The 26,347-nt window shown below is 37.9% G+C and overlaps 1 protein-coding gene across 3 annotated transcripts in view; it reads left to right on the top strand.

Moving 5' to 3' along the window:
- The window catches only part of Khdrbs2 (KH RNA binding domain containing, signal transduction associated 2), a 514,570-nt gene that overhangs the window by 451,468 nt on the left and 36,755 nt on the right, over positions 1–26,347 (top strand). The window contains exons 8-10 of one of the 3 annotated variants that reach the window (XR_008720013.1): positions 8,405–8,463; positions 23,530–23,701; positions 25,661–25,716. Coding sequence is in view for 2 of the 3 variants with exons in the window: in XM_055606304.1 (XP_055462279.1) it covers positions 8,405–8,463; positions 23,530–23,627 (157 nt within the window). In the remaining variant the exon portion in view is untranslated. Of the gene's footprint in view, positions 1–8,404; positions 8,464–23,529; positions 24,472–25,660; positions 25,717–26,347 lie in introns of those variants that run through there. The other 2 variants (XM_055606285.1, XM_055606304.1) reach the window with 2 other exon arrangements.

The raw sequence follows: 26,347 nt of genomic DNA on the forward strand, positions 1-26,347 counted from the left end.
ATAGACAAAAAATATTTATCTATATGAAGCTTATTTTGCTACTATTATGACTTTATGGTCATTATGTCATTACTTTGAACAGCTGGGGACAATGAAAACAAAAGAATGCTCTGGGAGATGAGTGAGGAGAGATGCAGACTGATGGTTTCTGAGAGAAAATACAAGGAATAGACACATGGAATCATTGCCTAAGCCCTGCTAGCAAATAGGTTTTGAAATAGGTTCAGGCTTGCACAATTTGCTGCTGAGAATTTCACTTTTATTACTGGAAATACAGAAGATTCCTGCAATTAGAGAACATTCAGGAGTAGCCATCAGAATCAGGATTTAACACAAGAGTGCTAACATGTTTGATAAAGGGTCTCCCTTTTCTCCAAGCCACTAATGGTCCGTTAGCATTCTGAATGCTACTGAAGTTTGCATAGACCTGTGTGCTGTACTCATTAACCCGAACAGTAAATCTTTATGTCTTGGTAAACAAGAATTTTCACAGAGCTGATGAAATTTACCAGAGGGCATTGAGCATCATATAAATGAACAGGAAAACACAGGAAAACTCAATTGGTAATTTAAAGATCCGGTGCTAGGATGAAATTCACCTATGTTTAATATTTTTTTCACATATTTCCATTAACACAAGAAAGCAAGATTGAAGAACAAATATAGGAAAATCATTGAGAATGATTTTAAGTGCTAAGTATAGTTCCCTTAATATTATATATCTTCACATGTAATTTTTATATTATTGCAACATATTAATTTGCTTAACTATAGCAATCACTTTTCTCTAAGTACCAAACCACCATGCTGCATTCCTTAAATATATAAAATAAAAATGAAAAAAATTAAAGTGACCTTAATCATAATATAATATCATGTTTGTGCTTTCGTTTCATTATTTCCAAAAACTACTGTATCATTATGACTTTTTCCTTTATTCTGTTGTTTAGTCATGTTGAAGTCATGTTAAAGAGGATCAGTGAATTCCGTATAAATACAGCTTGATTACTTAAGTCTCAATTCATTATTATTTTATTTTATATTTTATAAAATACAAAGAAAAGTATCTCAGTTATAAGTACAGTTATATATAGTTATAAGTACAGAAATGTTAATTAGAATTAGAACATTATTGGTGCCTGAGTACTTGATTACTGCTGTGGCCACAGTGGATATCATTTTTCTGAGAACTGGTACATATACAAAATCTGAAATTGTCTTATTATTTACTTAAACAATATCTGATTATTAACATTTTGCATATAAATACCTTCAACATTAGAAAATATTTAAATGATAAATGAAAAATAATTGGATTATAAGAGACAGGATTATTAACAGAATAATTTGTTACAATTATAACCAAAATCATTTACCTAAAAAAGGAAATGAGTGATTTGTTTTTTCTTTGTGTGTTACTCTTCCATTGCTACCAGTACAAGAAGACGCCTTTTCTATATCTTAATCTCTTCCAGAAAAAAAAGCTTCAATACTCCTGAGACTGAAATACAATGATCTCTTCCTTGATGTTTTTTTATTCCATCATTTATTTATCCATCCAACAAATATTAGCTGAATACCTGTTGACATCAGGAGATTTCTTTTATTGTCAATTTTGTTTTATGGGTTAAAATTCCACAGCAAAAAGCACCCACAGTTGAGTACGTAGTACAGAGAAAAGCGTGTTGGTTTCCTGCATAAGTGGCAGGGGATAAAGGGTGCATTTCAGTCCACCTGACCACTCAGTTGGTGGGAGGCTGTGAGTAACATGAGTTGTCCAAAGTGGAGTTAGTCACTGATGTCTCCAGCCAACCAGTATCATGAAAATGCAATGGGAGTAGAAGAAAGGGAATTTACTTACACATGAATTGTAATGCATTAGCATTAAAACGCTGCATGTGGCTACAGTCATATAGGGCACTAGGAAACATTGAGCCAGTCAGTTTCTTAGGAAGGAACGTACTGATTTAGAGATAATAAGAAGTATTCTATTATTAGATCCTCTAGTCACCAAATTTTAGTGAACTGATTTCCTTTCTTCTACTACAAGAGAAATATCTTCCTTCTCCCCAGTGTAGGGTCTCTCAACTTCTCATAACTGAAACTAGTTCAAAATCCAGCATCTCTGAGAAGCACAGACCTCCATTCTCAGTTAGGTCTCCATGCAACTCTGTAAGGCCTGGTAGCTTGTGAAGCAACCAGCACACGATGCTCTCTACCTCTCTCCACACACAACACCCAGTGTGGAGTGTTCAGAAAGAAGCAGGGTAACTGTTCTAAAAACTACAATTATGAAAACAGAAGGGGACAGAGGTGCCTCCGTGCCTGGAACAGTTATGAAATCCAGCCAGGCGCAGATGAAATTGGTGAAATAAGTTTCTGATTAGTGCATCTGGCAACGATTCTCTTCTGGGAGTCATGCCAGATCCGGAAGGTTCCCCGGCATCCTCCTGGTAAACTGATGTAACTGTGTGCATATCTGGAGTGAGTCAAGTACCATTTGTCCTTTTTGGAGATAACAGTTTGTATAGTACCCTTTCTGCTGGTGCATGAGCAGAGGTGCAAGGTTTGTCCTGGAAATTGTCAGTGTTGGGGTAGCTCATAGAAAAGTGTGAGGATGCCTTAAATCAGTATTAGTTGTCCCTTGATGTTGAAATATAGAAAATCTGACTTCTCAATAAGGTCTACTTTTCAAAACCCTCTATCGATTTGAATTCTAGAACAAAGAAACCAAATAGAGACAGTCTCTTTCAACAAAATGTTCTTTTACCCTCATTCCTTCATTCTTTTCAAATATTTAAAACACTGATTTTTCTTTAAAAACTATGAGTGAGGTAAGGAACAGTGTAGAGTGGTTTCTTCTCTTGGTAAGTCTGAAGATGAGGTGCTGCCTCGTGACAATCTGTCACTCCCCAAGCATTGTCTTTATTCATGGAGACAGTGCTTGATCTTCATGAAGAAGATTAAGGAGCACAAATCCGAGAAAAGGAGAGAATTCTTAAATTTGAAATGAACTTGGTTTCCACATCACATCTGCACATGCCTTAAGTTCTTCATTTTGTCACAAAAGTACATATAGCTGAAAGGATATCTGGACATGCTCATTGCTTACAGAACTGTTTGTCAAATAAGGCCCTTTCTACGGAAATAATGCTGAGTAAACAAACATCTGGACCCTACTAAATCCATTAGGACAGTTAGCTATCATTTTCCTATGTCTTTCCATTATACCTCTTAGAATCTGAAAGTGACCATTTCCTCTTGGTGTGATTGTGTCTTTTCTTATAGTTGCTCCCCACCCTCTTCATTGCCTTTGTCAATCCAAATCTTGATGACAATCAATGATATAAGACAATAGTGGCACGAGGAGATGGTGTTCAGCAACTGAACAGTACACTGTCCTGATACAGTATACTTTAGGAAAGAGAATCAGATATTTATTTAAAGAAAAGCTGTTACCAGTGTCAACATCTTCCCCTATTAGTGTTGATCAGTAAATCAATTTCTCATGTCTGCCACATTGTGAATCTCAGAAAATGAACAAAATGACTACTAGGAATTTGCTGAATATGTATGAGGATGCTGGATTGGTTTGCATCTTTTCTTTCTTTAATCATAATTTTTTATTTTTAGCATGTGAATATCAATGGGGGTGGGTATATATACATGAATGCAAGTGTTGACAGACTCCAAAACAGAATGTTGGATCACTTGAAGCCCGGGTTAGAGGTGGTTGTGAGCAGACTGACTTAGATATTGACAGCCTTACTCATGTGCTTCTGCAAAACCATGCTGATTGTGAACTTCTCAGTCAGGGTTGTATCATTTCTATTAAGAAATATATATATATATATATGAGCTGGGCATGGTGGCACATGGCTTTAATACCAGCACTTAGGAGGCAGAGGCAGGCAGATCTCTGTAAGTTTGAGGTTAGCCCGGTCTACAAACCAAATTCCAGGACAGCCAAATCTATTACATAGAGAAACCCTGTCTCAAAACAAAACAAATCAACAAAAATATATATGTCCTCCTCCTTGCTTAGCTTCCTTAAGTGTACATATTTTAATGTGATTATCCTATATTATATGTCTAATATTCACTTATAAGTGACTATATACCAAGTGTGTCTTTCTGCTTTTGGGATACCTCACTCAAGATGATTTTTTTTCTAGTTCTCACTATTTGCCTGAAAATTTCATGATTTCCTTGTTTTTAATTGCTAAGTAGCATTCTATTGTGTAAATGTCCCACAATTTCTGTGTCCATTTATCACTTGAGGGACATCTGGGTTGTTTCCAAATTCTGGCTATTATGAGAAATGGTTGTGCAAATGTCCTTGGTGTGTACTTGAGCAAGATGTTCAATCCTCATTCAGAAAGGCAAATGGAAGAGACATTGGAAGAAGGTGAAAACAAGGAAAAAGACAGGAGCCTACCACAGAGGGCCTCTGAAAGATTCTACCCAGCAGGGTATTAAAGCCGATGCTGAGAGTCATAGCTAAACTTTGGGACGAGTACAGGGAATCTTATGAAAGAAGGGTAAGATAGAAAGATATGGAAGGGTTTGGAGAACCACAAGTTGAGCAACAGAACCAAAGAATATGGGCCCAGGGGTCATTTTTGAAATTGTTACTCCAACCAAGGACCATCCATGGCAATAACCTAGAATCCCTATAGCCCATGGTAGCTCAGTCTCCAAGTGAGTATCCTAGTAAGGGAACAGGGACTGTCTCTGACATGAACTCAGTGGCTGGCTCTTTGATCACCTCCTCCTGGGCAGCCTTACCAGGCTACAGAGGAAGACTATGAAAGATAGTCCTGATGAGACCTGATAGATAGGCTAGGGTCAGATGGAAGGTGAGGAGGACCTCCCCTATCATGAAATGGGGAAGGGGCATGGGAGGAGATGAGGGAGGGAGAGAGGTAGGGATTGGGAGGGGACAAGGGTGGGGGATACAGCTGAAATACAAAGTGAATAAACTGTAATAAATTTTAAAAGATCACTTTCTTTTTATAGTGCTTTATACTTAGAAGGGATTTGGGGCTAGGCGTGGAGCTTACTGATAGGATGCTGGTTGAGTAGGTTCACTATCTAATGTTGTCAATGAAAGAAATTAGTAGTATTAAAATATTTAATTAATATTCAAGTGAACGGTAATCAATTATACTTAATTTAAACCAAGAAGGGTTTTTTTGTTTGTTATTTTTACAAAAAACTACAAGTTTATTAACATGACATATTCTAATGCTTAGAAAAGTTTCAACTAAGTCATTTTTGGTCTCAAATAAGAAATAACAAAATTCAGTATTAGTTAAAAAGAAGAAAGGTGACCGGGCTGCTCATGGCTATTGCTCTTTTGGCGAGATCTGTGTTGATGCCGTACTTTTCCTTGAGAAGCTTCAGCAGCTCCTCCTTTTTGGTGTCCATCTTCTGAAATGCCCAGATAGCATTATAATACAAAATCACGAGATATTCGTTAGAAACATTGAATCTGGATTCGGGGGCGAGGGGGGGCACATGCATTTTTAGCATCAAGGATGTCTTCATAGACGACATAGGCTGTTCCTCTGGCTTCAGGTGTATTCCCTACTCTGATTTGATGAATAGGTCCATATTTCCCAAATATATCAGATATTTCTTTCATTGTGATTTTGTATGGTAAATTACTTATATACAAAATCCGATTTACTTCAGGTAAGAGGCGAATATTCGTCCCCTTGGCTTTGCATCACCATCTTGGCTGGCTGATGTAGGTTACCATAGGATTCCTCCAAATATCTCTATAGCTCAGTTGCCTTCGAGGGCAACACTGAGTCAGATATACAGACTCTGCAGCCAGGTAGAGCTGGAAGATGTTACAGCACTGCCAGCAAGTCCGCGTCTCAATGTAGGGTGTGTTGACGTCCTAGAAGAGATGCTCCAAACCAAACCACCGGGAGAGTGTTCTAAACCAGGGAGTTTTTAGAGCAAAATTGGATGTTTTCCTAAACATGTATAGGGCCTCTAGTACCAGTAAAAATGTAAGAATTATCAAAATGATAACTTCTACTTTTTGTATATAATTCTTAAATGTCCAAGTTACATTCTAAACTAGGTACACACAATTGTCCTACAGACAATTAACCATGGTATGTCATAAACGGGAGTTGCTACCATATGCCAAACACTTCTATAGAAAATCACTTGGGACAGTGATAGAAAACAGAGGAGAACCAGATATGAAAACCCAGAAGAGTAAGCATAAGTGGGAACCGACACGGAGCAAATGAACAAATGTGCATTGTGTGCTCACGTGACGATAGGCTGTGACTGACAACAGGAATAAGCAGGGCACACATGGCTGCGTGCTAGACAGAAGACCGATCAGGGGAACCTTTTGTAAGTGACATAAGTTAAACATGGAAAGAAGCAGGGCAGCTGAACACCTAGAAAAACGCATTTGTCAGACAATAGATCAGCAAATGTCAAGACATTGGGACAACAGTATGTCTTCCATAGTCAAAGAATGTTCGGCAGCACAGTGTGCCCTGAGTTGAGTAAGGGAGGCGAAAGCGGTAGGTGGGGCCCTGAAATAACAAAGTTTTATAAAAGTTTTACCTTCTCCCCCCCCCTTAAGGACATTGGGAAGACATCTATAGCTTTTGAGTAGAGAACTCGGAGGCTTTCACGTATCTATAAAAATGACTGCTATGTGGAAAGAGGAAAGACAAAAGCAAACAGGGCACACAAAGCATTTTGCAGGATGTTGAATCAATTGAGAGAGAAATGGGGAACTCTTTCACTGCAGCTGCAGCTGTGGAAATGTTGGGGCATGTTCAGGTTCTGAACATATTTGCAAGTAGAAATGAAAGGAATTGCTGTTGGGGTTGATCATAGCATGTGAGATAAAAAGGAAAAGCCCAACGTTTTGTCACTTGGGTGACACTGACATGTTTCCAATGACAATGAGGGAAGAATGTAAAAGGAACAAATACGAGGTGGGAAGAAAAGCAATTTTGTAATTTTGTACTTGAATTTGACAAGTTCATTTTGACAAGCAAACAGAAACACTGTGTATGTGACAGTAGACTATCACACACGAGAGCAGAGGGAAGATGCCAAAGGTGGAGATGTAATTTGGAAGTCATAAGAGTAGAGCAGGTATTCAAACACAGCCACAGTGAGGTTATTTTTGGAGTTAGGACAGAAAAGAGAAAATTTCTAATAAACGTATAAGAGTCTGTGGTGAAAGAATGAAAAGTTTACTAATACAAAAAAATGAAATTAATTAGAAATATCTCCAAGCAAGGGGGTGTTTTTTTAAATTTTTTATTAATTACACTTTATTCATTTTGTATCCCCCCATAAGCCCCTCCCTCCTCCCCTCCTGCTCCCACCCTCCCTCCCCTTTCTGCATGCATGCCACTCCCCAAGTCCACTGATAGGGGAGGTTCTCCTCTCCTTTCTGATCTTAGTCTATCAGTTCTCTTCAAAATTGGCTGCATTGTCCTCTACCATGGCCTGGTAAGGGGGTGTTTAAAGGGGCATAAAAGGACAATGCTGTCACATGATTTTAAAGGAAAATGAGAATGAAGTTTTATTGCATTTGAACATGTCCATATCTGGATAAGAATTCTTTCAGTGGAGGCGTGGAAATCAAAAGGGAGCCAGGGATTGCCGGTAGAAAGAATGAGTAAGGTCATCTCTTCAGGAAGTGTTGTTGTGAAAGCTCACGAAGAGAGGGTTAGTCCTAGCCAGGCATGGGTGCTAACTGAAATGAAGCCAGTGACAGGGAAGTGGCGGTGCTGTAGGACCACGCAGGAAATAACTGTGTGTGAAGAGGCACATTGAGATTCTTTGAAAAAAAAAAAAAAAAAAAAACAGAATACAGGTGCTATTTTCGTGGTTATTGACTGTGGAAATATTGAAAGTAAATAGCTTAAATATTTGGCATGTCTATAGATCAAAAGATGTATATTTTTAAACTTGTCAATAGTAAAGGCCACATATCAGATCATCAATTCATATAGCATCTTTTCCTTAAAAATAGACTCTACATTTTTCCTTTTATCATTTTTTGAAGTTTTAAACTTGTGTTTGAGGGGAACTATAACATATAATAGGAAGGTAAAGGTGAAGATCACCTAAAATATTACCAAAATAAACAATTGATTGATTGATTTTAGATAAATAATAGAAAGATGATAGATAGATCAATAGATATATAGATAGTAGATACAATCATAGCACTTTTTACCAATGATCTCCATTTTCCTCACTGAGCATTTCTTTAGAATTGTTTTATAGCTGGAGGTTCTTGGGATATTACCTTATCATACATTGTGATTTCATATTTCTTGTGAAGTTCAGGTTTGGTTCCTCTGCTTACAGAATCACTGATTCCTGTCTCAATCTGTTGCAGTGTGCCTGAATACTATGACTATGGTCATGGAGTAAATGAGGATGCCTATGACAGCTACGGTAAGACCTTTTCCTTACTATGGTTATGAGATCAGAACATCCATCTGTCACTGACAACTTAGAAATTACTTCTATATCCACTACCCTGCCCCATTTCACAGAAGTGCTGGCTACATTGATTTATGTAATTCCGCAGTAAGATTTGACTTACAGAACCAGTGCAGAAAATTGGACAGATCAATTTTAATCAAAATTTCAAAAGAAATTAATTGCAATCATAGATCATTTCCACAGCATTGGTGAGCACTCAAGAGTGCTGCCATGTTTCAGCATGCCCATTGCCCTGGTCTCTGATGTAACCTCAATATTGTGTCTTTCCTTTTGTCACAAAGATATCAGTGTAGCCTACATTAAAATATTTTTATACTTGTAAGTGCAGATTTTTATGTAATGATTTTCAAATTATTTCTAGATAATATGTATCTTTTACAGTTCCGCATAACATTTTTCTTGTAGGCATTAACAGTCAATAAAAATATTAGTCTATAAAGCTGATTTCAAAATGAATTATTAATTCAAGAGTATCTCTTAATATTAATTATAATTCTATCTAGGAAATACTAGTTGAATACTTGTGATCTATATGTACAATAAAACATCTTGATGGGTCATTTCTGGTTTTATAAAATGCTTGTTTAGCAGGTCTAAAATAACTTTTAGGCATTTATAAGTCTTGTTTTGTACCATGACTCTATCTTCCTCTGATGGAGAATAAGGAAGACAATAAAGTTATCTATGAGTTTGAATTTGAAACCCCATGTTGTGAAAATATAGTGAGAATATATCACTGTGACCACAGTCAGACAAGAGCTGAGGGCCTTCGTATAATTTCTTGTGCATGTATTCATTTTATATTGCCATATTAAGCCAAATTTATCCCATTTTTAAGAAGGAAACTGAATGACAAAGGGACAGTCCGTGTGACTCCTTTTCCATTTCTATACTTCACCAACAGCTGCAACTTGCCTCACTGCTGCTGCCACAAATGCGTGGCTATTGTTTGAATCCAGACTAAGCAAATCCTAATGAAGCCTAAAAATAATGGAAATGACCCTGATTGGAAAGTATAGGATCTCGGAGGACAGCTTACACGAGAGGCCTTGACTACAGTGTCAGAGGAAGGGGGCGCCAAGGAGCAGCAGGGAAGGAAAGAAGTCGTAGGCACATCTTCCATGGGATAGTCTCTCCATTGGCATCCTCTAGGGACATTCTCACACATGAGCTGCATTTCAGAAATGAGGAACTAAGGCTGTAGCATGACGAAATTTTCCTCAGTGCAACAATTAACATGAAAGAGAACCCCAAAGTGTCTGATAGGCGTTTTCCCCCGAAAGATGGTAGCAGTGATTTAGGGAGCAAGAACAGGTTCTGACACTTTTAATTTTGGCAGGGTCATCATTGCCCAGGTGGGTTGAGGTACAAGGCTCAGCACCCCAGGGTATCCACAGTTCCCTGGGTCCAACAAGAAAATAGCTGTACTTATCTTCTTCCAAGCCTGTCCCTGCCTTGATGGATTTGCTACAGGAGATGGTTGCTGGATAAGATGGAAACTTATTTTTCCTTCTTTCATCGTTGAGGATGCCAAGGTGCAGCTTTCTTTGATTATCCTAAATGCAGTTTCCTCTGATGCCAGCCACCTGAAGTTTAACCCCAAGGAGATCAAAGTCGTTTCTCTGAGGTGTGTCAGAGGCGAGGACAATGCCCCATCTCCCTTGGCATCTGTCGAGGTTTGAATGACCTAACTATAGGCTCATATGTTTGAATATTTGGTCCCTAATAAAGAGGACTGTTTGGGGAGGATTTGGAGGTGTGACCTTGTTGGAGGAGGTGTGTCACTGGGGGCAGGCTTGGAGGTTCCACAAGACAAAAGACTCATGCTAATGCTAATTCTAGTGTGCTCTCTCTCTCTCTTGCTCTCCTATTCGCCTATCAAGATGTGGCTCTCAGCTGTCCCTGCCTCCAAGCCATTGCTCCCCCATCATGGACTTTAACTCTCTGAAACTATAAACCCCAATTAAACACTTTCTTTTCAGTTGTTTCCGTCATGGTTTCATATCAGAGCAATGAAAGTAACTGTGAAAACCCCCAAGATTCATGTCCTATGTCTCTCCCCCTCCAAAAAAAGCTTGTAAAGACATTGTCAAGGCAACTTGTGATTTGAAAAGTGTGAGGACAACAGCATTGTAGGGGACATCAGAAGCGGCGGTGTGGAAGTTCACCCAGTTTAAAGACAACACGAGAGCACTTTTCACACATACGTATTGGTATTAGGATGGTTTACAAATTAGATATTGTTTATCCATGGCTGCCATTGTTTTCTGTTCAGAAACATATGTTTGCATACACTTTGTACCAGATTATGATTTTCATGACTTTAGAGCCTACAATTCAGAAACCAAGTCTTCCAAACTGGTATAGCACCGTACAAAGTTCAAGAGCATTACTTATTGTAAAAGGTTTATTAAGTGGTGATCACATGTAAATGTCCCAGTGGCGAGAAGAAAACAGGAAAAAAATCTCCTGAAGCTTCTTTTCTAATGAGGAGATATATTATCATTCATGAAACATTTTGAGATTTTCATTGTAGTCATTATTTTTCACACTTGGTATGTCAGCTTGAGAAAAATAGCTCCCATCTTTCCTTTACAAATCACACACCCTGCATTTGGTCATGTGTGGCAGGATGGTTTGTGAGGATATGAATAATTAAGTTCTAAGTGAAAAAAAAAATTCAGTCAGGGAATGGGCCATTAAAATGAACACACAGTTCTCAGAAGAAGAAATACAAATGGCCAATAAACACTTGAAAAACAATCAACATCTTTAGCTGTCAGAAAGATGAAAATTGAAAATACTTTAAAATTCTTTCACCAGTCAGAATGGATAACATCAAGAAAAACAAAATGGCAACAAATTCTAGTGAAGATGTGGAGAAAGAGACACCCTTATTCACAGCTGAAGATAGCATTAACCACCAGCAAAATAGTAAAGATATTTCTCAGAAAATGCAAATAGAATTACCATATGACTCAGTTTATATCACTCTGGAGTGTATATCCAAAGGACTCTAAGTCCTACGATAGACACTTGAACATAAATGTTATTGCAACCAGACTCACGACAGCTAACAACTCAAGGCGGGACAGGACGGCCATCAATAGACAAATGGAAAGTGTGGCACATAAAACATGGAAAAGTTTTACTGAGCTGGAAAGGAAAAGGAAATCCTGGGTAGAACTGGAGATCATTACATAAACCGAAATAATCTGAACTCAAAAAAAAGAAACACAACATATTTTCTTCTGTGTGTGTGTGATCATACAAATATAAAAGTAACCATGAGAAGGGATAAAGAGATCTTAAGTGGAACAGATGAAGGGTGCAAAAAGAGTACTAGGATACATGGACATAAAGCAGAGAGGGAAAGTGTTGAGACCAGCAAGCTATATGGGCACTGGCATGGGAAAGTGATTAGGTGAGGGACCAATAACAAACACACATGATAACGGCATAATAAGTCGATTGCTTTCTATGTCAAGTTAAAAGGCTAATTTTAAAGATTAAAAAAGAAAAGATTTTTTCATCATGGTATGTAAAACTATTTTTCTTCCACTTCTCAATCACTAGGATTATACCATGATAAACGAAGATGTTATGTATTTCGCATGAATTTTGAATATAAACTATTGATACGGTCATTTAAAAATGGATACAATTTTTTTCCTAATCGCAAATGAAAGTACTTGCACATCAATCATAGAGTGTGAGAGCCAAAATTTTGAGGGTTCTAATTCTGTATAAGAGGAAACAAAACCTGAGAAAATTTTAAGTATAAGGGGTTCAGCATCATAATCTTAAAGATTAAGTTGTGTATACTGTTAGAATTCAGACTTTTGTTTAAGATGATATACAGTGGGCTAGCAGGTTTATGTCAGTAATTGCTGATAACAGGCTTATCCAATGACAATCAAGTAGTAAGATGATAATTTTTTTTCTCTTAGGAAACTTGCATCCGGATAACTTTCCTCTTATTTTATTACTGAAAATAACTTTTTTCTTTCTTTTATTATTATTATTATTAATTACACTTTATTCATTTTGTATCCCCCATAAGCCCCTCCCTCCTCCCCTCCCGACCCCACCCTACCTCCCCTTTCTTCATGCATGCTTCTCCCCAAGTCCACTGATAGGGGAGGTCCTCCTCTCCTTCCTTCTGATCTTAGTCTATCAGATCACATCAGGAATGGCTGCATTGTCTTCTTCTGTGGCCTGGTAAGGCTGCTCCCCACTCAGAGGGAGGTGATCAAAGAGCAGGGCAATCAGTTTATGTCAGAGGCAGTCCCTCTTCCCATCACTATGTAAGCCACTTGGACACTAAACTGCCATGGGCTACATCTATGCAGGGGTTCTAGGTTATCTCCACGAATAATCCTTGGTTGGAGTATGAGTCTCTGGGAAGTTCCCTGTGTTCAAATTTTCTTGTTCTGTTGCTCTCCTTGTGGAGTTCCTGTCCTCTCCAGCTCTTGCTACTTCCCACTTCTTACATAAAATTCCATTCACTCTGCCTGACAGTTGGCCATCAGGCTCAGCATCTGTTTTGATAGTCTGCAGGGCAGAGGCTTTCAGATGCCCTCTGTGGCAGGTTCCTAGGTTGTTTCCTGTTTTCTTCTTCTTCTGATGTCCATCCTCTTTGCCTTTCAGGATGGGGATTGAGCATTTTAGTTAGGGTCCTCTCTTTTGCTTAGTTTTTTTAGATGTACAGATTTTAGTGGGTTTATCCTATGTTGTATGTTTATATGAGTGAGTATATACCATGTGTGTCTTTTTGCTTCTGGGACAACTCACTCAGGATGATCCTTTCCAGGTCCCACCATTTTACCTGCAAATTTCATGATTTCCTTATTTTTCATTGTGAGTAATATTCCATTGTATAGATGTACCACAATTTCTGCATCCATTCTTCAGTTGGGGGGCATCTGGGCTGTTTCCAGCTTCTGGCTATTACAAATAAAGCAGCTACAAACATGGTTGAGCAAATGTCCTTTTTGTGTACTTGAGCCTCTTTTGGGTATATGCCTAGGAGTGGTATGGCTGGATCTTGAGGAAGCGCTATTCCTAGTTGTCTGAGAAAGCGCCAGATTGATTTCCAGAGTGGTTGTACAAGTTTACATTCCCACCAGCAGTGGAGGAGGGTTCCCCTTTCTCCACAACCTCTCCAGCATGTGTTGTCACTTGAGTTTTTGATCTTGGCCATTCTGATGGGTGTAAGGTGAAATCTCAGGGTTGTTTTGATTTGCATTTCCCTAATGGCTAATGAGGTTGAGCATTTCTTTAAGTGTTTCTCTGCCATTCTAGATTCCTCTACAGAGAATTCTCTGTTTAGCTCTGTTCCCCACATGGTATATACTCACTCATGTAGACATGTAATATAGGATAAACCTACTAACATCTGTACATCTAAAGAAACTAATCAAGAGAGAGGACCCTGACTAAAATGCTCAATCCCCATCCTGAAAATAACTTTTTATATAATATGTTCTAATAAGGCTTTCCCTTCCCTCATCTTCTACTCCTTCCCACTCATTTAAATCCACTCTTTTTTTTTTTTTAAAAAAAAGGCACATTTAAAAAAGAGACATCTTTTTATAAAAGAGAAAAAATTACAGGAAATACAGATATAAACACATAGAAGAACAAAACATAAAAACACAAAGATCTGATATTTATAAACATGAGAATTCCTATTCAAGTCAAACTGAATATGCCTCTTACTGCAGTATCTATTTGTCTTCTAGCTAATGAATGGTAGGTAGTTATATAAGTTCATACTGGTTGTTCCAAGTACACAAGCTTCGGCTCCATTTCGGTTTTGAATTAGTAATCCCTCCCTCTTTCATTTTGATGGGTTGTATGGTGGGTGCAAACGTTAAACTCCAGTGTTTTATAAAACGGACAGTGTGAATTGTCAATTTCCTCGAATATTCCTTTATCAAATCGGCAATGGGAAGAGATGACAATCATTTGTCGCAGGTGCCTTTATCTTCTGATTAGGATGGCAGAAAAAATACCAGAGGGTTGTGGGTGAGTATCAGAATGTTCTTCAGAAAGTATGGCAGTTTCTTCCATTTAAAAATTCACAGATAGGCTCCTGACATGTTTCCTGTTTTATCCTTCTTCCAATGTCCATCCCGTTTGTCTTTCTGAATGAGGATTGATCATCTTGCCCAGGGTCCTCCTTCTTGCTTAGCTTCTATAAGTGTACAGATTTTAGTATGTTTATCCTAGAGTATATGTCTAATATCCATTTATAAGTGAGTATTTACTTACGTGTGTGTCTTTCTGTTTCTGGTATACCTCACTCAGGATGATCTTTTCTAGATCCCACCATTTGCCTGCAAATTTCATGGTTTCCTTGTTTTTAATAGCTGAGTAGTATTTCATTGTGTAAATGTACCACAATTCTGTATCCATTCCTCAGAGGGCCTCTGAAAGGATACCCAGCATTGTATCACAGTAGATGCTAAACTCATAACCAAACTTTGGGCAGAGTGCAGGGAATCTTATGAAAGAAGGGGGAGATAGTAAGACTTGGAGAGGACAGGAGCTCCACAAGGAGAGCGAAAGAACCCAAAAAATCTGGGCACAGGGGTCTTTTCTGAGACCGATACTCCAACCAAGGACCATTCATGGGTATAACCTAGAACCCCTGCCCATGGCGGCTCAGTATCCAAGTGTGTTCCCTAGTAAGGGGAACAGGGACTGCCTCTGACATGAACTCAGTGGCTGGTTCTTTGATCACCTCCCCTTGGTGGGGGAGCAGCCTTGCCAGGCCACAGAGGAGGACAATGCAGACAGTGCTGATGAGACTTGATAAGCTAGGATCAGATGGAAGGGGCGGAGGACCTCCCTTAATCAGTGGACTTGGAGAGGGGCATGGGAGGAGATAAGGGAGAGACGTGAGATTGGAAGGGAATGAGGGAGGGGGCTACAGCAGGAATACAAAGTGAATAAACTGTAATTAATATTAAAAAAATAAAAATTTAATAAAAATATTTCCTAGATAGAATCTCCCAGGCGTTTTGGTCTTGGTTTGAAATAAACAGTAGTAAATATCTAGTCCTTCCCTGTGACTCTTGTTCAGTCTTACTCCATTATATAAATATGCCTTGAACTTGTCAGTGGACACTTGGAATGCACGTATTTTGAAAAATGCATGTACTCTGTAGAATGGCTAAAGTAAGCAAATCAACATAAACATTACTCACACAATGATCTTTTTATTGTTGTCGCTTGTGTGTGTGTGTGTGTATGCATGCATCCTCATGGTAACTGAGTATTTACTCATAATTTCCAAGAATGCAGCATATTGCTAGATTTCCCAGGCTACTTTCAGACTGCTGTTTCAAGTGATTCTCCCCCGTTAAACCCCCAAGTAGCTTGGACTCCAAGTCTGGGCATCCATTTTATACAGTCTATTTTATGTATCAACAGATGTAAAGAAATTTTTGTCTCTTTATGGCCTGTGTTCCGTTGCTGAAGTAAGAAATAAAAACTATGTATTTGCAGGAAACATTAAACATTAAATATTAAATGCTTTTCTTGCAACACTATAATCTAAAATCTAAATATAACTAAATATTTAAATGTATTGATTATAAAGATCACGTAATACGCAGTGTGTAATCGGACCCATTTTTATTAAACTAATATTTGTTACATTCTAATAATGAATTTATTTTCAGGGTATGAATATTTGATTAATAAGAATTTAAAATCAGTTTCTGCATATCTAAAATATTTTCTAATTAAATCAGAATTGCTAAAATTATTTTGGATATGTCTGAACAGCTCATAATTCAAGGGAGTTGTATTTTAATTGCAGGGCTTAGCTAAGCAATGCTTCACATAAGAAACATCCTCTTCATTCTCTCTGAGATTGACAGCTATGAATGGACAGCAAATACTATCTTCCCAGAAAAAACGAGCTGCTTATTAAAATGTATTTAATGTATGAACCTGAGAGCTAATTAAGCATTCACTCCTTGCTAGAATCTTAAATGACAGCTGTGTGGAACTAAGGAGGGTAGATTTGATACACTGTCTTGAAAAGAGTGAAAGCAAAAAGAAACTGGGCACTGTATTTCAATCCAGGGCACCCGAGTGCTGCGCTCAAGTCGATTGCAGAACGCGAACATCCTCATTCTGTGTTGAGGAGCTAGATGATTATTATCCCAGTGTGAAAATAACCCTGCATTGATTAATCTGAGAAAACAGCTAAAGAAAATGAAGCCAACTGGCATTCATGCCAACCCTGGGATTGAAGAACAAAAGCCTGCTATATTTAACAGTAAATAGAGATGCACATTTGAGAAATTGATTTTACAAAAGATGAGCTTTCTAAAATTACCAAGAATATGAAAGTCATTGAAAATATAATACATGCAAACAATTTGTTTGTCCTGGGATTTAGTATTGAAATGTTTTTTTGTGTGTGTGTGTTCGTGAGAATAATAACCACACAGAGTTATTTCCTCTTAATATAAAATTTTAAAATTTATTTTTAACTGAAAGACAGCCTACTGAAATTGTGATCCCAAAGTATCTTAAAGTTTCTTTGTAAAAGTAATTTTATAGTAATCTAATTTTCCCTTGCGATGCTTCAGAGGTTGCAAGTAAATGGACATCTAGGACATTTAGTCCTGGTAAAACATGGACTTTTCTCCTACAAGCGACACAGTCTAAACAAGCAGGACTGAGAGATGGCTCCATTCATTCATGTGCTTGACACACTAGCTTGTCACCCGATTTGGGACCTTCAGAACTCAGTGAAGGCTGGACATTGAAGTGTTCACACTGATTCTTATGATCCCAGGGTCCCTGCTCCAGGACTGTGGGGAACAGAGTCAGCAGACTTTCCTAACAGTCCACCCAGGCTGGCTCATTCAACCACGCGGAGACCCCACGTCAAATAAGACAAAGACTAAGATGAAAAGGCTGATCTAGGGCAACACAGGCCGCATCCCCAGAGTGAGCACACGAGTCCACACATCCACCCACAATGTGCACACCTCAGGGTCTCGCGACTTCATTGTTTACTTGGTAATTTTACATTAGTTATTATTTAAATGTTTTATTTTGTAATGAATTACCCATTCTTAATTGTACATTTTTAGGCAAGCTGGGAACCTGCTTCTGCCTATGTTGGAGATTGTGAATTTTTATTACCCTAGTAAGCTTAGAAAAAAACAATACAAATGGCTAGTTTTAACTCTTGATCAGCTAGGTCAAAAATGTTTTGAGAAGGATTATGTAAAAGCTCTTTGGACACCACGTGTGGCACACACTTGTAATCCCAGTGCCCTTAAGCTGAAATAGGAGGGTCTCATGCATGCAAGGATACTTTGGGGTACATAGTGAGATAGTAATATTCTCTAATGGTCCCCCTGTAAACTAAGGTTAAGAGTAGGGTGCAATAGCAGAACATGGGAACACAGTCTTTTAGAGCAGATTATAAAGCTTAAAGCCTGGTTTTTGTTTATTTCTTTGTTTGTTTACCAACTTCCATGCTGAGTGTCTTTCTTAAACCTACCCCTGTATAATAAGAGGAGAGAAAGGCAGGCGAAGGAAGCAGGTAACTAGAAGTTGAGTTTTCTTACTAACGAAGCAATGAAACCATGCCTACTTCCTTCACTGAACCAAAAGAAAATTATAACATATTATAATTTATATTACCATTTGATTCTACCCTGTGTTATTTCTCATAAAGTCCCCATGTACTTTTCAAGTATGTGGATGAATTCCTCAGGTTTTTTTTTTTTTTGTGTGTGTGTGTGTTTTGTTTGTTTGTTTGTTTTTGTAGAAACTGACAATAAAGAAAGTACAGTTTAGATTCAAGAGAGACAAGCGTCTATGCTGTGTTCAATCATTCACTGTTTTGTTTTCTACCTTCTGTTATATTAACCCTTTCTTCACCTGTCTTCTTTGTCTTCTGTTTTTGTTGAAGTGAGATCTGAACTCTACAATAAGACCTTTAGGTCCTCTGTTGTATAGTTGGGAGTCAAGATAGAATTTGTTGTCACTGACAGAAAATTTGAGCTATATAGTAAGTTTCAGGTAACTCTGAGCGCTAAAAAGGAGAGAGACCCTTTCTTAAAAACACCACACCACACCAGAAACAACAAAGGCAGAAACCTGTGTCTCCCCCACCTTAAACTAAGCCCCCCGATCTATACTTCCCTCATAGTTTAAAGGATTTTTATCTTATAGGAAAACTGTGCTGATAGCTGATGTCATATACTGTAAGACTATACTTGATCCTCAGAAAGTGGCATTATAATGAGTTACAAAACCTGTAAAACGTCCAATCTTATCACATTCATTGGGAATACTTTGAAAACAACCTGTAAGTATATACTTGAAAGGAGCTTTTATATGAAATGCTTCTCAGCCTGGAGAAGCCTTACTCAGCCACACACTCACGACTCTTGGGAGTCATATTCCTAGTTCACTAAGCAGATTTTGACAAGGGAGATCAGTTTGAGTTCCCTGTTGGGTCAGTGTCTTCATAGATGTGAAAACCTAAGAAGAAGCATGTAAAGGAGGAAAGGCTCATGCGGGCTCCAGGGTTCAGAGTTTCTGTTCATTGAAGATCGTGGCAGAGTAGATGGTAGAATGAATGGAGGCAGACAGAAAAACAGAAAGGCACAATGGAAGGATTTATCTCTCCAGGGTATACCCTCACTGACTTATTTCTTAGAGTGCATTCAGCTATCACTGTATTCATGAATTAAGTTGTTGATAAAGTTAAAGCCCTCTGTGCCAATCAAAACTCAGAACCCTGTTAGCTTGCAAGCAAGACTTTACAGCTTTACTTTGCGGCTTTTGGGAGGACACTTTGTATCCAAACCACAACCCTTAATTTAGTTATGATTTTTGAAAATTGTTCTGCAATGTGACACAAACGAACAGTTATGAGAGCCAATTATTTATTGTGGGGTTAAGCCCCTTTTCCCCCAGAGATTTTTAGGTGAGTTTCAGAGATGCAAAGATATACTGAGCATGACCAAACATGAATACATTTGCTGAGCACTCTTGATTAAAAAGAGAAAAAAATCTCCATGACAGCTTTTTTGAACTGGCTCAAAATTAATCTATGCTGAATGTGAAGTTTTCAATCTACTTCCTGGAACCAGATATTAAAACTTTACTTTCCTGTGTGCTTTAATAACACTAGCCTTTTAAAAACTGTTTCCTAGTCCCTGTGTTTCATGCTCACCCAGAACCTAAATGTTTAAATCAACTTGAACAATATTTTTTGCAACTTTCAAAATTGTCAGTATAGTTTCCTCCCACTATGAATGTTGCCCAAACTGTCTAGTTTCACTGCAGAAATGAGAGTACATTATAATCCTCACAAGGCTTAACTAATGGGCTTGAATATGCTGAGCAGAGCGTTTGAGATGAAGATAGTACAGGCCATTGGAGTAATATTAGCACACAGGAAGAGTAACAGCATGACTTACACTCCAACCTGAGCAAAATGTTCCTCAAGGACCCTGACTCTTGTGTGATTGGCAGGAACTCCCGGCATATAAACACACACAGAGACAAAATCAAATTGTCAGCAATGCCTATGCTTAATTTATTCTGCATAATTGGTTTAAACATTCCTCTCTTGTTTGGTAGCACCATTGATTTTTGAGATTTAATGCCGTCCTACTATGTTTACCACTGTACAAAGTCCACTTCCTGATAGGTCTTAAAGACCACTTTAGTAATAAGGTCACATGATATAAGATAATTAATGTAGGAAAGCCGTTAGAGAAAGAATAACCTGAGATATGTTAAATACTACCTGAGTTCATAATGAGGTTGTACATTTTCTCAGGAAATCTCTTTTTCTAGATGCCCACATATTCTAAATTCAATCTAAGTTTGGCTAGATGATGAAAGTTAGTGGCTTCCTCCTCACCACTTTAATGGTTATTTTCCTTAAAGTCTAGTTTTAAATGTACTGTAATCTATGAAGTTTTACACACCTTCTTCTCTGTGTTTTCTTTGATTGTGTTCGTCATCAGAACCCAGGATAGTAACTGATACATAGGAGATTCTCAGTAAATAAAAAGTTTGATGATAATCTTGTTATTCATAGATAAATATTAATTCATTTCATATTTTATAAATCTTTAAATAAATTCTGTGGTATTTTAGTGATTTCAATGTGGCAGAAATGCTCTTAGCGCCCTGTCTGAAAAGTTATTTGTTATTCATTTATTTCATAACCATAGTCCAGCCAGTGTTTCTTACACAGCAATCCCCTAGATACTGGATTCCTCTGTTATTTACAAGAAGACAGAGCTGTCTTTTTAAAACTTCGCTGTAAGAATATTTTAAAGTGACATCTTCCAACAACATCATGGGACTAAAAACAATTGGTTATGAATCTAAACCTTGTGCTAAGTATGAAAATATTTTTAAAACCCTAGAGTTTAGTAAATAGAATCCCAAAAGATCAGCTAAACTCTGAATACATTTCTAAATCTGATTCCTTTATCTTTCTCAAAATCTCCACCAAAAGGGATCTTATGATGTTTCCTCTGACTCTCTAGTTTCTGTTCTTAGCTGCCTTGAGGTTCCATAGTCGACTCAGTTTACAATGCCTTTGGAGTATCACTTGTATCTCTCATCATTGCATTGAAAATATCGGATTGCAAATATTAAAGAAGAGGAATGAGAGACTGACCATGGGAAGTTTAAAAACACAGGCAGTGGTGACAATGGAAGCCCTGACTGAGCCGTGATTCTTGAGAAACCAGTAGACTGCACACACCTACCCGGTGGCTGATTGTACAATGTGGCAAAAGTAATGGCAACAACATCGAACATGGCCGCAGTGGTAAAGACACTGAGTAAGGGAACTGGACACGAAAAGAACTCACAACTCTTCAAACCATGACCCACTCTTATTATTGAGATTATGTAGAAAACAGAAACAAGGCCCCAATTAAGAGACATGAACCCTTGGTTTCCTGTTAATGGTGAGGAATATTAGAAAATCTAAAACTTGCATTTGATGAGTAAGAATTCATTTTTGCTCCTTGCTTAACTTCAGAGTTTCAAGTTATTATAAGCTAACAGTATTAATTATTTCCCCAGCTTGAAGCAGGAGAAAAAAAAAAAAACACTGCATTAGTTCACACACAGAGAGACACAAATGAATACAATTTTGTGAAATGCAACGCAGTGTTTAAAGATAATGCATTGCAATGCAAAGTCTTCACACTCTTTCTTTTTTTATTCACTTTACATCATTACTGTAGCCCCGTGCTTCCTCCCCTCCCAGCCCTGCTCTCCCTCCCTTCTTCCTCCCCCTACCCTTTTCCTCTTCTGCTGTTTCCTCCTTCCCCTGTGGCCTGGCAACACAGTCCTGCCAGGAGAAAGTGATCAAAAAGCTGGCAAGTTAGTCCGTGTCCCATGCAGGGAAGTGGGGTCTTCACACGCTTAAAGCCGACTCTAGTGACATGCTTCCTCCAACAAGGCCATATCTCCCAAGCCTTCTCAAACAGCAGGACCACCTGTTGACCAAGGATTCAAATGTCTAAGCCTAGGGAGGGCAGCTCGTTCAAATCACCACAGTCTTAAATAGTAAACACAGGATACTTCAGTTATCTACTTAAATGCAGCCTTTTTCCAATATTGTGTATATGTTTGATTGTTTTTACAACTTGAAGGTTATTTATCTTATATTTAAAATTAAATGTTTCTTATCCATTTTTTTAGAAACTTTTAAAAACTAATTTCAAGGAGCACCACAGGGCAGAGGGCCTACATGAGTTGCAGTTAGTGGGGATTCTTCAGTTGATATTTTCATTGATTCCACTTTTCCATCATTTTATCAGTGTTAGAAATAGTGCGGGATGAGAGTTACACAGCAGGTTCACAAATCACGCCACGCAACCGGTTCCACGTGGGAGGTTTATTAGGGGAAGGGAAAGGGGTCCCAGAGAGCATCTCTGGACAAGGCAGGAAAGAAAGAGAAAGGGGAGGAGCTCGAGTTCTCTTATAAGGTGACCCAGAGCATGCACAGGTGGTTCCAGGTGACCACTGGGTGGTCTTCTAGATGGCCTCAGAGATGCCAGATAACCGGTTCTTCAGGTCCTTTAGGGCTGGCCGTAGAGATGCCTGCTTACAGATTCCAGTAAGTGTGTCTTTCTTTCTGGAAGTTGCCTTCTCCATGCCTGCTTTCTATCTATGAAGAAGTAAATTCTGAGTAAAGGACTTAGATTAGTTGGTTTTGGAGTAATGTAGATTGTTCCTGTAAATCCACCTGCAAGCTAAGGATTAGTTCCTTTTCTGGGGACACAGACTTACAATCTCTATTTCCCACAGCTCTCAAATACTTGGCTGGCTTTTTATTTTGGGGTTTTGCTTTGGATGGGTAGGCTAGGATCTGTGACACTAAAGACTCTTCCCAGTCTTTCAAGAGCCACTTTATTTTGTGAGTGGCTCATGGGAGAGGGAATATCAGAAATCATTCTGTGCCTACCTACTGCTTCAAGTTCCTCTGTTCTTTGCCCTGCCTGCTCATCTCTCATTTCGCCTGATGAAGTTTATCATAGGTTTCAACTCCGGACCAAATGTGAGGCACTGAAAAGATAGAACCCAGAGATCCTGCACAGCACAGTGTTTCAATAAATTAGTTTATGGGACAGGGACCAGGCATTTTTTGTTGTTTTGCTTTGAGTCCCATTTAATTCTCAACAGAACCAAGAGCTGAGAACCACTGGTTTGCTATATGAGCTTTGTTTTGTTTTTCGAGTTTGTATTGAAAGATTAAATGACCAGATGACGTTTAAAGCCTTCTTGCAATGTTGCAGCCGTGAAATTCATTGCATAACAAATGGGCACTCATCTCAGTTGTCTCACCTGAAACAGCCCAGGGCTTTAGCTTTCCTTGTTGTTATGATTTAATTATCTTTCTGTTAGTTGACCACTGTTTCTTGAATGACTTTATTAACATGTAATTGTGAAGTCATGTGTGTGTTACTATCTTTCTCTTACCAATAGCACCTGAAGAATGGGCCACAACTCGCTCCAGCCTGAAGGCACCACCACCAAGGTCAGCCAGAGGGGGATACAGGGAACACCCCTATGGTAGATATTGAAGGTCCGCTTCACCTGTGACCTCCTCAAAGACAGTTCATAGCCTGTGGTGTCCACATAAACAGCAACAAGACAAGTAATAGTCCTTTTTTTGTTTGTTTGTTTTTCTATTCTAGGGATAACAGCTTATAATTCCTTCCACCTATTTCTTGTATTCCCCACTATACTGTTGATGTGACATTGATACTAGCATTATTTTATAAAACACACTGAAAACAAACATTGGCAAGCATAGTTTATAAACCATTCAGTAGGTTGATACTCTTGATTGTTTTTTTTTATTATTGTTGTGTGTAAACCCCCTTTCCCTTTTCTTTTTAGTTTCATTTTCTTTTCTTTTGTAAGAAAGAGCATGAATCTGTTAGCAGATTTTGAGTCTCTACCAACTAGCAGAACCTTTGTTTAGGGATGTTAAAAAACTGTAATATGATTTTGAACTAGTTGATAATAAAGCTGTAGATAAGATGTTTTAACCTGTCTTTTTAATATCTGTTAGTTAGATGGAGATGTTCAATATTAAGTTGTAAATTTAATTTTTAAATGCTGTTTTAATGGGGTTGAAAACAAGCAGCTACTGTATGTATGCAGCTAACTGAATTTGTTCAGTGTTTTAACCTGTATTTGTTTAAAAAAAGAAAGAAAAAACACACATAAAGTTCCATGTGTAAGCTTCTCTAAATAGGAACCACAATTTGTCAAATATGTTTGCCATAATTTGTCAATAAATCTGAAGGCTTTTGTAAAAACTAAATTTGGAATTACTTGTTTTCTAACTTTAAATGCCTGCTTTATTTCTTCTTCAAGAGATGCCTAAAATGTTTTCTATTTAAAAATTACAAAAATGAACCCAAGCCTGTTTTAAGATATTTGTGTAATACTTTAAAATGTATTAATAACTTATGGTTGTTAAATAATTTAAAAGTTAACAAACTAAACTGTTACATGAATCATGGTTAGTGAACACTAATGTATAACATGTTAATGGAAGAAATGGATTTAGAATAATAAATGGATTTTAAACTATCCTCTAAGCTTTATCTTGCTAAACACAAATTCTGATTGACTTGTTTGCACTAGCATGTCTCTCCTGAGAAAGAGTAATGGAGTATAAAGAGGTAAGATTACCACTTACCACTGTCTAAATGCCTAGTTCTTCAACCTTTGAGTTTCCCCTCACATTAAATATCCCATCCAACATGTAAGCGTTGCGTAGATTCACTTTATTGTTTTCACTCAAAGGAGTGCGTGGACTTCATTCGCGTAGTTTATAACAGTTTGTTTGACCAACAAATCATCAGTGTCAATGGCTAGTTGTTGCTATTCAACCTCAAAAACTTTATTTGTAATTTTCAGTGCTAAATATCACCGCCCTTGAAGGCAGTTTAGAGGGCTGATATTTCTTTTGAGACTATCAGACTTGATGGCTGATGATTATTAAGGAAATATGTCGCAGGACTCACAGGATGACTAAACGTTAAACAGGTAACACTAATAGTAACTCTTTAAGTTTTCCTATGCAGCATTAGTAATGTTAAATCTTCTCCGTTATTAAGTTCCTGATAGTTAAAAAAGTAAACCTACAAAAAAATATAACAAATAGGTCTATAGGCTATTAAAACAACTAATTAACATTAACTAGAGGCACCAAAATTATTTTACAATATATAACCCTCAAGGTAATAAACAGAACTAAAATTAGCAATAACAGTAATGCAACTCTTGCTAACATCAAACGTAAGCTAAATTTGATGGAGAAAAAGAAAGCAAAAGACTTGATAGTAGGGATGGATGCCAAAACTGTTAGTCTTCTAAACATAGTTTTTTTTGTTTATGGTGGCTTTTTGTCAATGTGATTGGTTTACTTTTTTTGCTGCTTATCAGCTGAGGCATTTTGCTGTTTAGTTTCCGCAGCTGGAGTTGCATGCTAATAGTTTTATGAAGTGTGTGTTTGTCGTCAATTAAAATTGTAAACATTTGACTCTTAAGAATGCTGATCAGTTATGTCTTTGTCTTCTATTCTTTCTTGCTATTTCAGGTCAGCACAATGAACACATAAATGGTAGCAGATGTGATGGACTAAGAGGGATCAAGGTGAGCAGATTTTTGTCATCTTTGACAAGATTTTTACCAAAGTATGATGCACCAGGAAGGTGTAGTCAAATTCTAAATTCCATGTTCTGGTGTACTAGAAAGCTCAGACCTTCTTAAAGAGCTGACTAATTCTCATCTTTGCATTGAAGGTATGACTTGGAAGTCATCTGGCAAGGCTTTCTGCTGTTATTTGAGAACTTGCCAAATGAAATAAGAATTAGTGACTACTATTTAGCCCTTTCCTCTGCAATGAACTCTTCTTTTACAAACTATTCTTCCAATTGCACAAGCTCATTATTAAAACATTTAGCAGTCTGAGGGTACAAAGGAAAAAAAACCCATAATCTTTAAGCAAAGTTAAGGGGAGAGGATGGATGTCCAAATGATTAAACCTACACCTGCATCCTTTTGACCAGTCAAACACAGCCACAGCTCTTTCAGTTGAATCTCCTCGACTGAAAAACACCCTGTTTCTCAGCTGCCATTTTGATTTAGCAAACAGTTATTGAGTAGCAAGCACTAGAGGAAATTGGGACTTAACTTCTATACACAAAGAGCTGAAAATATTAGCCAGTAGAGCAGAACACAGACAGTTATGAAATCCATTGGCTGACTATGGACAGTGTTTGAG

The sequence above is a fragment of the Psammomys obesus genome, unplaced genomic scaffold (genome assembly GCF_907164565.1).
Source record: "Psammomys obesus unplaced genomic scaffold, mPsaObe1.curated_primary_1811, whole genome shotgun sequence".
NCBI lineage: Eukaryota > Metazoa > Chordata > Mammalia > Rodentia > Muridae > Psammomys > Psammomys obesus.